The sequence below is a fragment of the Vitis vinifera genome, chromosome 6 (assembly GCF_030704535.1).
Source record: "Vitis vinifera cultivar Pinot Noir 40024 chromosome 6, ASM3070453v1".
In the NCBI taxonomy this organism is placed as follows: Eukaryota; Viridiplantae; Streptophyta; class Magnoliopsida; order Vitales; family Vitaceae; genus Vitis; species Vitis vinifera.
Genome location: NC_081810.1, coordinates 19,436,580 through 19,450,398, shown reverse-complemented (window position 1 = coordinate 19,450,398; position 13,819 = coordinate 19,436,580). Strand labels below are relative to the sequence as shown.

The window sequence follows — 13,819 nt, the reverse complement described above, 5'->3', positions numbered from 1 at the left end:
AGCCATAGACTTTGGGTATACAAACCAAGGGATGATCAATACGCTAATTAATCTTTGGTTAATTCATGATACATAACAATACATTGAGTAGTGAGGCTTGAACTTTTAATAATTTATCAATAAAGTGGTGTTATGATTAGATATGACAAAGTTTAATACAATTCATTAATATGACTTCAACTTGATGTATTTTTCAGGATTCCGGTAAGTATCATCGTGTGTTTAAGTCAAATTTGTATATGACTTATTCAATAAATTAAATTAATTATTTTTGAATTAATATATGATAATTCAAATTTAATCTAAATTGATATATTTAATAATTATATGGTTTATTTGATTATAATCCTAACATATTTATTCTATATTTAATTCATTTTAAATAAATAATTTAATTAAGTAATTAACGTATTAATAATTAATATTATTATTAATATGCGTTTTGAATTCGCCCATTTACTATTAGTCTGAGTTTTCGAGATTTTACTACTTAGGAAACACACCTCATCGCGGCCCCGAGCTCTGTATCATCTCGTTCAAACAATGATGCGTGACGCTCAAAATTTTCCTGTTCAATCACCGCTCCGATTCCAAGACGTTGCAAGCGCTTTCACTCCATTCGGCATGGAAACGGGCAGCCGTAACTCGTAAGCATATAAATTGAAGGGAAGCAGGTGAGTTTTCTTCTTCTCTATGTTTTTGATGTATTAATTCCGGTCTCACCACTGCGACAAGCCTTCTTCTTTAGGTTAAAGGCCTTCTTTTTCGTTGAAATGGTTCTCAAACCATTATTCAAGCCTCATCTCCACCCCCATCTACCATCCCAGTCTCTATACCTCTGCTTCAATCTCTTCTCCTCTTCAATACCAATTCCCATTTCGCCGAATGACTTAGAAACGCAACTCAGGTCCCTGTGTCAAAAGCCCAACTCCCAATTCACCGAAGCCGTCTCGCTTTTCCACTCTGCACTCGATTTCAACCTTTTGCCTTCATGGGCAACCTGCAATTTCCTTGTTGATGCACTAGCAAGGTCGAGAAACTATGGATTGGCCTTTTCGGTTTACAGGAGGATGACCCATGTTGATGTTTTGCCTAGTTTTGGGTCATTGAGTGCTTTAATTGAATGTTTTGCGGATGCCCAGAAGCCCCAATTAGGATTTGGGGTTGTGGGGTTGGTATTAAAGCGTGGCTTTACTGTCAATGTGTTCATCATGAATATTGTCTTGAAGGGTTTGTGTCGAAATGGTGGGGTTTTTGAGGCCATGGGGCTCATTCGTGAAATGGGAAGAAAAAGTGTCTCGCCTGACATTGTTAGTTATAACACGCTCATAAATGGACTTTGCAAGGCGAAGAAATTGAAAGAAGCAGTTGGTTTGTTGCTTGAAATGGAGGCGGCAGGGTGTTTTCCTAATTCAGTTACATGCACCACTTTAATGGATGGTCTTTGTAAGGATGGTAGAATGGATGAAGCAATGGAATTATTGGAGGCGATGAAGAAGAAGGGTTTTGATGCGGATGTTGTTTTGTATGGTACTCTTATAAGTGGTTTTTGCAATAACGGAAATCTTGATAGGGGGAAAGAGCTTTTTGATGAGATGTTGGGAAAAGGAATTTCAGCTAATGTGGTTACTTATAGTTGTTTGGTGCATGGTCTGTGTAGGTTGGGACAATGGAAAGAAGCCAACACCGTGCTGAATGCTATGGCAGAACATGGGATCCATCCTGATGTTGTTACTTATACAGGTTTAATTGATGGGCTTTGTAAAGATGGAAGAGCTACACATGCTATGGACCTATTGAATTTAATGGTAGAGAAGGGTGAAGAGCCTAGTAATGTAACATATAATGTTCTACTTAGTGGACTGTGTAAGGAAGGCCTGGTGATTGATGCTTTTAAAATTTTAAGAATGATGATTGAAAAGGGGAAGAAGGCTGATGTGGTTACTTACAATACATTGATGAAGGGACTTTGTGATAAAGGGAAGGTTGATGAGGCTCTAAAGCTTTTCAATTCAATGTTTGATAATGAGAACTGTCTTGAGCCAAATGTATTTACGTTTAACATGCTAATTGGTGGGTTATGCAAGGAAGGCCGTCTAACAAAGGCTGTAAAGATTCATCGCAAGATGGTCAAGAAGGGAAGCTGTGGTAATTTGGTAACTTACAATATGCTACTTGGCGGGTGTTTAAAGGCAGGGAAGATTAAAGAAGCTATGGAACTTTGGAAACAAGTGCTTGACTTGGGATTTGTTCCAAACTCATTTACTTACAGTATCCTTATCGATGGCTTCTGTAAAATGCGGATGCTTAACATTGCAAAGGGACTTTTTTGTGAAATGAGAACTCATGGGCTTAACCCTGCATTGTTTGACTATAACACATTGATGGCCTCCTTGTGCAAGGAGGGTAGTTTGGAGCAAGCAAAGAGTTTGTTTCAAGAGATGGGGAATGCAAATTGTGAACCAGATATCATTTCATTTAATACAATGATTGATGGAACCCTAAAAGCAGGTGATTTTCAATTTGTCAAAGAATTACAAATGAAGATGGTCGAAATGGGTTTGAGACCAGATGCTTTGACCTTTTCAACACTAATAAATAGGTTGTCCAAATTAGGAGAGTTGGATGAGGCTAAAAGTGCTTTGGAAAGAATGGTTGCTTCTGGATTTACACCTGATGCCTTGGTGTATGATTCTTTACTGAAAGGATTGAGTTCAAAAGGTGACACCACGGAAATCATCAATTTGCTTCATCAAATGGCGGCCAAGGGAACTGTTCTTGACCGAAAAATAGTTTCTACTATCTTGACGTGCCTCTGTCATAGCATCCAAGAAGTTGATGTAATGGAGCTTTTACCAACCTTTTTTCAAGGAACGTCAGAAGGAGCGAGCATATCGTGCAATGAATTGCTGATGCAACTCCATCAGTCTCATCCCAAGCTTCAATTACATCCTTTTTAGTGGTTTCATTTGGAGAAATGCATATTCAGTTGCCATGACACCTCTTGATTTTCCTTTCTTGAGTAAGCCTTCTATTCTTCATGTTTTATCTTTGAATTGCTTGTTTGTAACATGTTGTAGTAGTACTCATTTCTCATGGAATAACCATTTGGTTTCCTCTTGCTCATGCTGTGATAGGTGTGGTTATTTTTCTTCAATTTTAGTGTGTTTGGACATATACATCTGTAATTTATTTCAAGATGAGATGGTGAAATTATGATTGTTATTAATTATTCCTCCTGTCTATGACCATTATGTTTTGTAGGACACTGCAAAAACACATCAACTTTCATTGTGATTCCAGAATAAGATGGTCAGTAGCTTCCTGTCATGTCTATTGCTTTAGCTGCTGTAGCTGGATGTGAAGTACTGAAAGAGGAAAGTGGTATGGCTGGGAAACTGAATTCTAACTCTTTAGTGATGCGTGCCATGCTTTATATTGTTAAACATTATAACTTAGTCATGACACACACACCAACAGTCCTTTAAATATAAAGTTATGTTTTACATGGGCACACTTTTTGAGGTTTATTTACATATTTTCCTGTGCTCATATTTTCCTTTTGGAGGTTTAACTTCAATGTTGGTTTCATGACAGCAGAAATTGGAATGAATTATGGAAGTTAAAAAATTACTGTTAGAAAAATGTTAATATGTTTTTGGTTCTGTTTTATCGTTCACCATTTCATTCATGGCTTGGAACTTGTTTTCAAAAGTTTTTTCAAATGAATTTTCTAAAAATATATTTTCTTTAGAAATGTAACATGGTTGTTTTTTTAATTCCCTTTTTTGGGTGTGTTTTTTGCATTCTCATTTTTCATTTAAGAAAGATGGAATAGTAGCCTTTTCTCAATTTTTTATGCACACAACATTTAACAGCTGCCTAACATTTTGTTAGATGAAGCATCATCATCTGGCTGATCGTCACCTTTATATCCCATAATTTACTTGGTATGTGATGAAGGCATCCTCATGGCCATTCAAATACTGCTAGGTGCACTTTGAAGAACCATCTTCTTTAAAATGTCCCTCTCTTTGTTAATGAATCAACCTAAAGTCATGAAAATTGTTTCTACTTGGTATCTCCTCATCTTAATCTTACCTATTCCTTCATTACTACCCCACAATTGTGGTAAAATTAAAAATAACAGCTTGTAAGTCCATTTCTTTTGTGCTTATTCTACAACTTCTGATTCTCAAAGCATCTTTTGATGATTTTGGGTTTGTGATCCTAAGTTAAGTCTTATCAGTTAACTTTCTGGTTGTTATCTGTAATGTCACTGAATTGTTAGAATAAAGAGAGAGACTCAATGTTGATAAATATATTTTGTAACTTTTAATGTTAAACCTCGATAATATATGGGTTGACCATTTTCATGACTTCTAATGTTGCTTCTTATTTCCCCCCAAACTGGATGTGTTACTTCTCTAAGCAGGCACCATGTCACGATTGCATGATTTTGCAAGATGCTATATGGTGTGTGTGTGTGACTTTATTCATCCACAACAAATTATTATGAATAAAACTTTCCCGGTTCTCACATCATCTGGGGTTATTTCAAATTCCAATGACTCAATTGTTGTATGCAGTTTCGTTTCTAACCAACCTGTTCCTTTCCCTATGAATAATTTATTTTCCATAATTTTCTAGTTGTTTGTACACCAACTAATGGTCTGGTTTTGTTTCAGGAGTTTCTGGAGCCCCTGATACTGGGAGGAAGAAAGTCCCATCCCAAAAGAGAGAGAGTTTCTCTTGCAAGCTTTTTGTTAAGGTGGGGAAACAATTTTTTCAAGGTCTTTTCAAAATAATTTTATATGTTTGATTAGTTATTATTTTATTATTTATTGAATGTAATATACATACAATAGCACTCTTGATTACAGAAGAACAAAAGAGATTTAACAATATCAATTTGGTCTCTTTAGTAAATCATTTCTTAGTTCATTATACCTGGTGAAGTTGTGGGTGTGGAAGTTGAAAAGGACGTTGTAGGACTAAATTTAGATTGAACAATCTGAAAAAAGAAAAGAAAAGAAAAGAAAAGAAAAGAAAAGAAAATTTAAAGCAAACACTCATAACATGAGCAAAATTTTAGTGTACTTGATATGGTATAGTGAAAAGGGCAAATGATGCTGTTCTATCCCTGTGCCATTCTTGATAGATGCATATTCTACTTTTCTTTATGAGCTTTATATTCTTTGTTTGCACTGCTTGAAGGATTCCTTGTCCTTCCCATTTACTAAAGTTAATTTTTCATATAAAAAAATGTAAATTATCAGTTAGAGTATGTAAACTAAACCATATTTTCATCTTTTCTATCAGAAGTTTATTTAACTAAATACCATTATATTTCAAGAGAAAATAATGTTGAAAATGTAGTTTTTGGTTCTCTTAATAAATTCCCCTTTCTTTTTCTTTTGTGAGGATATTATTACGCCGCTCGTAAGCCAATATATATTAGTAGTCTTTATCCATATGTCATGGCATCAGATTCTACATTATTAATATTTACTGGGTGGTAGGTTTTTTTTTTTTTTTTGATAAGTAAGCATAGAGTTCATTGAAAAGAGGCAAAAAGCCACAAAGTATATAGGGGGTATACAAGGTTACTAAGGCCTCTCAAGCAAAAAAACTAAAAATAAACCCACCTCCCCTTATCTGGAAGCTAACAACTCCAGAAATCCTATAAGGGAATTCGGCTCCACTCCCATATACAATTTAGCCCAGTCCCAAATGTTACATACAAAAGAATATTTAATTTTTTGAATTACTAACTCCCCCCCCCCTCCCTAAAAGTTAGTCTATTCTTTTCCTTCCAAACCGTCCAAAAAATAAATAACGGAATGAAATTCCAAAGTTTTTTCCTTTTTTTCCTCACAAAGGAACCCCTCCAACTAAATAAAACCTCCTTTACAGTTTCAGGAAATGCCCACTGCACCCCAAACAAACCCAAAACTAAGTCCCACAACACTCTGACCACTGTACAATGAATAAGAATGTGATTTACATTCTCCTCTTCACAAGCACACAAAAAACAGCGATTGGGGAGCTGCCACCCTCTCTTCTGGAGTCTATCAAGAGTCATAATCTTTCCCCAAGTGGCTTCCCACGCAAAGAACACAATTTTAGTTGGAACTCTCTCCACCCAAATTTTATTTTTCGGAAAAGCGATTGTCAAAGGCCTATCCAACAGGCTGTAAACTTCCTTTACTCTAAACTGCCCATTACCTCCTACCTTCCAAAAAACTGAATCTTCCTCCAAAGTTATACGGTGGCACCTCAACTCATGAAGCAAGTTGCCTACCATATCCAATTCTCAATCATTAAAATCCCTAATGAACCTCAATTCCAACCTCCTCCTCCAAAATTCTAGTCCCACATTTCCTCTATTGTCACCTCCCTATGAGCTGCCAAAGTAAAGAGGTGTGGGAAATTTTGGGACAACACTGTATCCCCACACCAATGATCAGTCCAGAACCTAATTTTATTGCCTTTCCCCACTTTAAACACCAAATTTTCCCAGCACCATCCAGCTTCCTTCAAAATCTCCTTCCAAACTTCCACTCCAAACGCACCTACAACCTTTTTTGTCCTCCAATCGCAATCCTCTTGACCATACTTAGCCATAAGCACTTGCTTCCAAAGAGTCTCCTTGTCACAAGTAAATCTCCAGATCCATTTGCCAAGTAAAGTTTTGTTCAAAAGGGTTAGCTTCCTTATTCCAAGCTCCCCTTTCTCCTTATCCCCACAAACCACCTCTCATTTAACAAGGTGAGCTTTCCTTTCCAGATTTCCTATTCCCCATAAAAAATCTCTTTGCAATTTTTCTAGTCTCCTTGCCACAGATTTGGGCATGCGAAAAAGGGACATTTGATACACTGACATGCTTGCCATTGTGCTCTTAATAAGAGTGATTCTCCCACCCTTTGAAATATATTGTCTTTTCCAAAGGGTAAGTCTCCTCCTCACTTTCTCTTCTACCTCGTCCCATCCTGAAACGACCTTATTTGGCGCCCCCAATGGCAGCCCTAAGTAGACTACAAGCAGCTACCCCACTCTACACCCTAACTCCACTGCCATCTTGTTCACCTCTTCCACTTCTCCTACCAGAATGATCTCGCTTTTAGCCAAATTAATTCTTAACCCTGATGCGGCTTCAAACCAAAACAGAATCCAACTCAAATGCGTTAAATGCTCATTTTTTGCCTCACAAAAAATGGTTGTGTCATCGACAAAGAGCAAGTGAGTAATGTGGACAACCCGCCCTCTACCACGCTTAATATTACATCCCGAAATAAATCCCCCTTCCATAACCCTTCTGATTAAAACGCTCAACACTTCCATTCCCATAACAAAAAGATAGGGGGAAAGGGGGTCCCCTTGGCGCAGCCCCTTTGAGCTTGAGAAGAAGCCAACTGGGACTTCGTTCACCATGATTGAGTACTTAGTTGTGGAAATACACCACCACATCCAGCTCAGCCACTTTGGACCAAACCCCATTTTTTGCATAACCTTCATTAGAAACAACCAATTAATGCTATCATATGCCTTCTCAATATCCAACTTGTAGATTAGACCTTTCTCACTCATTTTTTGCCAAACATCAATCACCTCATTAGCTATTAGAGAGACATCTAAGATTTGTCTTCCCTTCACAAACACGTTCTGATCGGGGGAGACCACTTTTCCTATCACTTTTTTGAGTCTATTGGCCATAACCTTGGCCAATAGCTTATACAGCCCCCTCAAGAGACTGATGGGTCTAAAATCCCCTAGATCCTCGGTCTCTCCTTTCTTAGGTAATAGCACAAAAAAGGTGTTATTGAGGCTTTTTAAGAAGACATTTTGCTCATAGAACTCCTTAAACATTTCCAATATATTCTCCTTCACAAATTCCCAGCAATTTTTCCAGAAAGCCAACGTGAAGCCATTTGGTCCTGGGGCTTTATCCCCATTCATATCCATCAGAGCAGCCTGCACCTTAGCCTCAGAGAAAAGGAGCTCCAGCGTCCCCGCTTCTTGAAGGTTGATTTGGTTTAATTGTAGCCTTCCAATGTCCGCCTTCCAATCCGAGCTTTCTGAAAGCAATCGCTGATAGGCATTCACTACTCCTTCCCTAACTTCTTTCTCCTATGACAACCTTGCCCCATTTATCTTGATTATGTCCATGTAATTGGCTTTTCTATGGACGGAAGCCATACGGTGAAAGTAGCTCGTGTTTCTATCTCTTTCCTTTAACCATAACTCCCTTGAAGCTTGTCTCCAATGGGTTTCTTCTAATTCCACCCACTTGGCATACCCCTCATTGGCTTCTTTTTTACAAGCTAATTCCTCATCTGTCAAACTTCTCTCACCTTCCATTCGATCCCAATACTATACTTGTTGGAGAGCTGCATCCTTATTGCATTCCAGACTCCCGAACACCTCCCTATTCCAAACTTTCAATTTCTGTTTCAACTCCTTTAGTTTTGCAGTCAATTTAAAACTGGCGTTGCCTCTAACCACCATCCCCTGCCACCAACTATGAATTAGATCTTTAAACCTCTCGACTTTGAACCACATATTTTCGAATCTGAAAGGGGTGGGCCCTCTCCTTAGGCCACCTCTCTCAAGTAAAACTGGAAAGTGATTCGAGGTCAGCCTAGATAGCCTTCTCTGGACTACCCTGCTAAACTGGTCAAGCCAACAGGGAGAAACTAGAAATCTATCTAATCTAGCCCTTGACTAATTATTAAGGCCCCCACTCCACGTGAAAGCTTCCCCTTGCATCTGTAAGTCCACAAGACCTAGCTCGTCTACAACCTGAGCAAACCTCCTCATAGTTGAGGTTATTCTCCCTTGTCTACTTCTTTCACTTTGAGAGAGGATGATGTTAAAATCACCCCTTAGGCACCAAGGTTCTTCCCAAATTCCTCTAATCGCCCCAATTTCTTCCCACAAACACTCCCTTTCTTCTCTGGTAAACGGACCATAAACACCCGTGAACACCCAAACAACCCCATTTTCCACATTCCTGAATCTGCAGGATATAGAAAACTGGCCCTCCTCCCATTCCAGCAGTTCTAGAGATCTTTTGTCCCAACAAATCAAAATACCTCCCGCCGATCCAAAAGTGTCTAGAGCCTTCCAATCTAAGAATCTTCCTGGCCCTAAACTTCTCACCACCTTATCAGACAAAACTTGAATTTTTGTCTCCTGAATACAAAACAGATCCACCTTTTGCTTCCTAACGACAGACTTGATTACTTTCCTTTTAACACTATCGTTCGCCACCATCACCTTCTAGCTCAACAGCTTGAGGTTCATTGGACAACCACTGACATACCCCATTTGCCCTGGCTAGGACATTTCTTCTTACCTTTCCCCTCATAGTTAATTGAGCATTCCAACCTCTTTAATTCCCTTTCAAATTTTGAAAGAGGCCTTTATTGTGGATCCTTTCCCTCATTTTTCTAATTTTAACCAGGAAACTCAGTATATCCTTTTCCAACCCTTCAGTTGAAAACCCCAAAAATTGGCTGAACTTTGCTAGGCTACTCTCTTCCCAGTTTAGAGCCCTTTCCTCCCTTCCTTTTTGGGATTCAAACTGAGAAGAACCCCCCTTCGAATACCTTGCCACTGATATAGGACCATTAAACTCGACCAATTCCCAGCATTCTTTGCCAATCGCACTAGGTCTAGCTGCATCTTGGAAACTTAGCAAATTTCCATTCTGGCAAGCCTCCCTTAACACCCCAGAATGGTCGAAAAACTCCCCCTCTGGAGTTTGGCCAAATGAAAACAAGATAGAATGAGAAGGAGAACCCGAATCCCTAAAACCCTTCGAGTTTGATAAAGAACCATACCTCGAAAGTTCTTCCACTAGAGCGCTGTCTGTCAATGAGAAGTGGGAGTCCATCTATTGCTTTTTTCCATCTTCCTTCTCCCGCAAACTTATAAACTCCATTTCAAAATTGTCTTCCCCACAGGGCACAGGTTGGGCTGAGGAGCAAACCTTCCCCAACGGCCCTTTATCAATAGGTTGAATCTCTACCGGGCCGTGGTTGTCCCTTAACATAACTGGTGACCCAAAAGGCTGCACCCCAAAATTCTTAAGGTGGGTTAGAGATGGTTCATTTCTTTTCCTTAGAGACACAGTAGGCCCAAATCGCGACCCAGTCACCACATTTGAAACCTTCTCATTTCCCTTAGAGCCCATTGGCCCAACCCCACCATTTCCATCCCCTTTTAATATTACTCCCTCCGAAGGGCTTTGCAGAAGAGGCCCCCCAGCCCACTTCTAGCCCAACATGTCCTCAGCAAGTCTAGTTAAAGACGACCCAACCACCGCCTCACCCACTGAAGATCGGGTCGTTGACCCGAATTGAATCCAGCCCTTAGTCAAATCCTTACCCACCCCGACTACCTGCCCTTCTGTCCCGTCAGCTGTCCGTGACAGTGCCTCGAGCCTTGCGTTAACCCGCTCCTCCACTCGCGGGTCAGCGCGTGCACCTCCGTCACTCCTAACCTCTCCGCTGCAGTGACCAGATGAACCCCGATAGCCCTCCGAAATCTGTCCGAACGATGGCAACACCTCCCACCAAAGGGGAAGGTAGTAAGATGACCCCTCGACTCCAATCTCCAGCGAACTTGGCAGTACTCCTCCTTTTGATTTAACTAGGATCCTAGCCCACCGGAGATTCTCCATTCTTTCCGTTAGTGGATCCATAGCTACAAAACCACCGCACACATCCCACACTCTTCTCAAAATGGATGGGACCCAAAGCGATATTGGCAAACCCATAATCCTCACCCATACTTCGTTTCTTATTTCCCCTTCTTCCAGACACCCGTACCTTGGATTCCATAACTCTAACCCTACCTGAATCCCTCTCACCGACCTTTTCCCCGAGGTGAGAACACTTCTGGCTTCTTCCGTAAGTTCAAATTCTAAAAGGGCCTGACCCTCTTCCAGCCATGCCAAACCAAGCTTTCCTTTCAGTCCCCAAGAACTCGCCATTAGCCACCCCATCCTCTCTAGATTCTCCCCTCCTGCTACCCTAGGGCTCCATCTTCCAACTAAGCAATGCCCTAATCTACTCATATTTCTATTGATTTCCTCTCCTTCTACCTCCACTATGATCGAAAGCCTATCCCTATTCCCCCATCTCTTCCCCATTTCAACATGCAATCTTCCGGGGGTCGTCTCTTCCTTTGTGTTCTCCTTTTTGTCGAAGCTATCAATCAGATCTCGTACTACATCCGCCATAACTGACCATTCACCCCTTTCCCCTTTGCCTTTCGTTGAACAGATGTTGTAACTCTTCTCTTCCGCATCAACGACCCTTAACCGGAGGAAACAACCCGCCTTGTTGGTTTCACACACCATGGAATAACTTCTCCCCTTCTCCTTCCAACCCTTCTCCCATTCGTCTTCTTTCCCATTCTTGACGCACTGATCCAACCCCTCCAGAAAGAGCCTAACACTTGCCAGCCCCAGTCGGACCTAAGAAGACACCCCTTTATTGCTTTCCACAATGAAAAATAGGGTTTTACCTCTTCTCTCCTCCACCTCAACTTCAAAAACCTTTGACTCCACCTCAAAGTGATTTCCTTGCCGTTTCCTCCGTCTCCCCGCTCGTATTTCTCCCTTGTCGCCATTGCCCTCGCCATCGCATTCTCTCTCTCGCTCTCGCCATTGAAATCAAGAGTACTTGTTAATATTTGCTGGGTGGTATGTTATGATATTGATCCATATTTATCATGGATGCATAGTGGAATGCTGTACGGAAAAGGGAACCCTAGCGAATTATTTGGTAGGTGAATGAATAAATTTGAAAGTAAGATTGTTATGGACATATATTCTAGAAGGAAACACACAAACTATAAGGACTAGATCAAAATGGAGTAACCTTGTAAAAAATTGAAACACAATCTATTCGTGCACCAATGTAGTCCGCGATTGAAACCACTAGTCTCTCATCTAGATACTACCATATCCTCTACTAAAACAAGACCATTGTAGGCATAAAAATGCTATTGCAACTCTATGTGTTGGTATTGGCTAATTCTTTTTCCTATAGTGTGTAGCAGAAAACCATATACTCTGGAAAGGCTAGACGTTGGGGGAGGTGGCATTCATAAACCTGTGATGACTTACATATACTTCATCTTCTATTTCTTGAGGAATGTAACTATCTGTGAATCTTTATATAGAAAGTTGTAGACACTTTTCTCCTTTGGTTTGGATTAAATGGTGATCATCTTCTAAAACATAAACATGTCTAATCATGTTTATGGATAGATAAAATCCTTATTTTTTTACTAAATAAGAGTACTTTGATATTTATTTGTTATTTATTTATTTATTTATTTTTTATCAGAAACGAAGAAAAATATATTAAAAGAAGAAAAAATACAAGAGAAGGAAGAGATACAAGAAAAGGATGAGAGGTCCTTCCCACAAAAACAAAAGCTGAACAAAAGAGAAAATACCCAACTTTAGAAAACTAAATACAAAGAAAATCCCCAACACTCTCAAACTTTTGAAACGCAAACCGCATTCTAGTTGAGTTGTAAAACACTAAGAGGAACTCCGCTAAAAGCTGCAATATAAGAGGCCGAAAGAGAAGAATAGAAAATAAGCAAGTCCCATAACATCTCTTCCGTTCTCCCCTTATCCTCAAAAATCCTTTTGTTTCTCTCTTGCCACACCATCTATAACAAAGTGAGGCAAACGATTTGCCAAAGTGTCTTGCCTTTTAATGAAATCTCCAAACCTTTAAAAACAATAACCATCACGTCCACAATACTCCTTGGAGGGACCCAAGCCAACCTTGCTAGATTGAATAGCTTGTGCCAGAGTCCAATGGTAACAGGACAATGAAGAAAAGGTGGTCGATCGATTCTCCATTTCCTTTGCAAAGAATGCACCATTGAGGATAGAGGGATTTGTAGGGTCTTCTCAATTACAACTTGTCGTTTATTTATTATGTGAGGCCTTTTTCATCTACTACCACAACTTGAAACAGGAACTGTTTAAAATTGGCCAACTACTTCCCATGTCTGAATGTTGAAATTTGGGGTCACATTGAAGTGATAGGAAAATCAGGGCATAAGGTTTTTGGCATAGAAACAGCATTTCCTTTAGTCAAAAGTGGCAAAGGGACTTGATTTGCTTATCAAACCACCTGCTGTAAACAACATCTACAGACATATTTGTGCTGTATTCTGATTCTTTTGCCAATACTATCTGTTTCCTCTCTTTTCACAACGGAAACTTTGGGTCAATCAAATGTTGACATAAAAAAGGCCTCTTGTTCTTTGCTTTTTGGTACCTTTTACACGTCTTGTGTACTTTGGTTCGCTCTTTAACACGAGGCTGTTAAAAATAGCAACTAAATATGTATCTATTGTCAATATGAAACATAATACTTATAGCATTTCACTGTTCCAAACATTTTGGTTAGTCATATTAAGGTTCTCTGATTTGGAATGGTGAGTTCTATTAAATTTCTCCAGAGCTGCAACTGGGAAATTGTATAGTTTAGTGCATGTTTGGATATATTTTTTATTTTTTTGTTTTTAAAAACAGAGATTCTTATATAAAATTTATATGAATTCTTATACAAAAAGTGAGTAGATACCGTGTATACTTGAAAAATATTTTTCTCAAATTTTGAAATGAGTTTTAAGAATACAATGTAAAGCATCGTTTGATAACTGTTTTTAAGAACAACGTTTTGTTTTTGAAGATAAAAAAACAAAAAAAAACATGTATGACAACCAAAAAACTGTTTTTTGTTTTTTTGTTTTTTTTTTATAAAAAAAAGATAATGTT

At 39.2% G+C, this 13,819-nt stretch overlaps 1 protein-coding gene across 3 annotated transcripts; it reads left to right on the top strand.

Moving 5' to 3' along the window:
• Positions 1 to 469: 469 nt before the first annotated feature.
• Positions 470 to 12,381, top strand: LOC100263764 (pentatricopeptide repeat-containing protein At4g28010). 3 transcript variants are annotated; one of them, XM_059737604.1, is made up of 4 exons: positions 470 to 3,022; positions 3,265 to 3,384; positions 4,689 to 4,771; positions 12,363 to 12,381. In XM_059737604.1, exon 1 carries the CDS (start codon positions 774 to 776, stop codon positions 2,958 to 2,960), a length of 2,187 nt encoding a protein of 728 aa, XP_059593587.1. In that variant the 5' UTR covers positions 470 to 773; the 3' UTR covers positions 2,961 to 3,022; positions 3,265 to 3,384; positions 4,689 to 4,771; positions 12,363 to 12,381. The 3 variants fall into 3 exon arrangements, with proteins under 3 accessions (XP_059593587.1, XP_019076360.1, XP_019076359.1); XM_019220815.2 differs by lacking the exon at positions 12,363 to 12,381 and adding an exon at positions 12,073 to 12,326; XM_019220814.2 differs by lacking the exon at positions 12,363 to 12,381 and adding an exon at positions 12,063 to 12,326.
• Positions 12,382 to 13,819: the final 1,438 nt, after the last annotated feature.

Coding starts and splice junctions, on each gene's coding strand:
- LOC100263764 (XM_059737604.1), top strand. CDS start 774: ATGGTTCTCAAACCATTATTCAAGCCTCATCTCCACCCCCATCTACCA.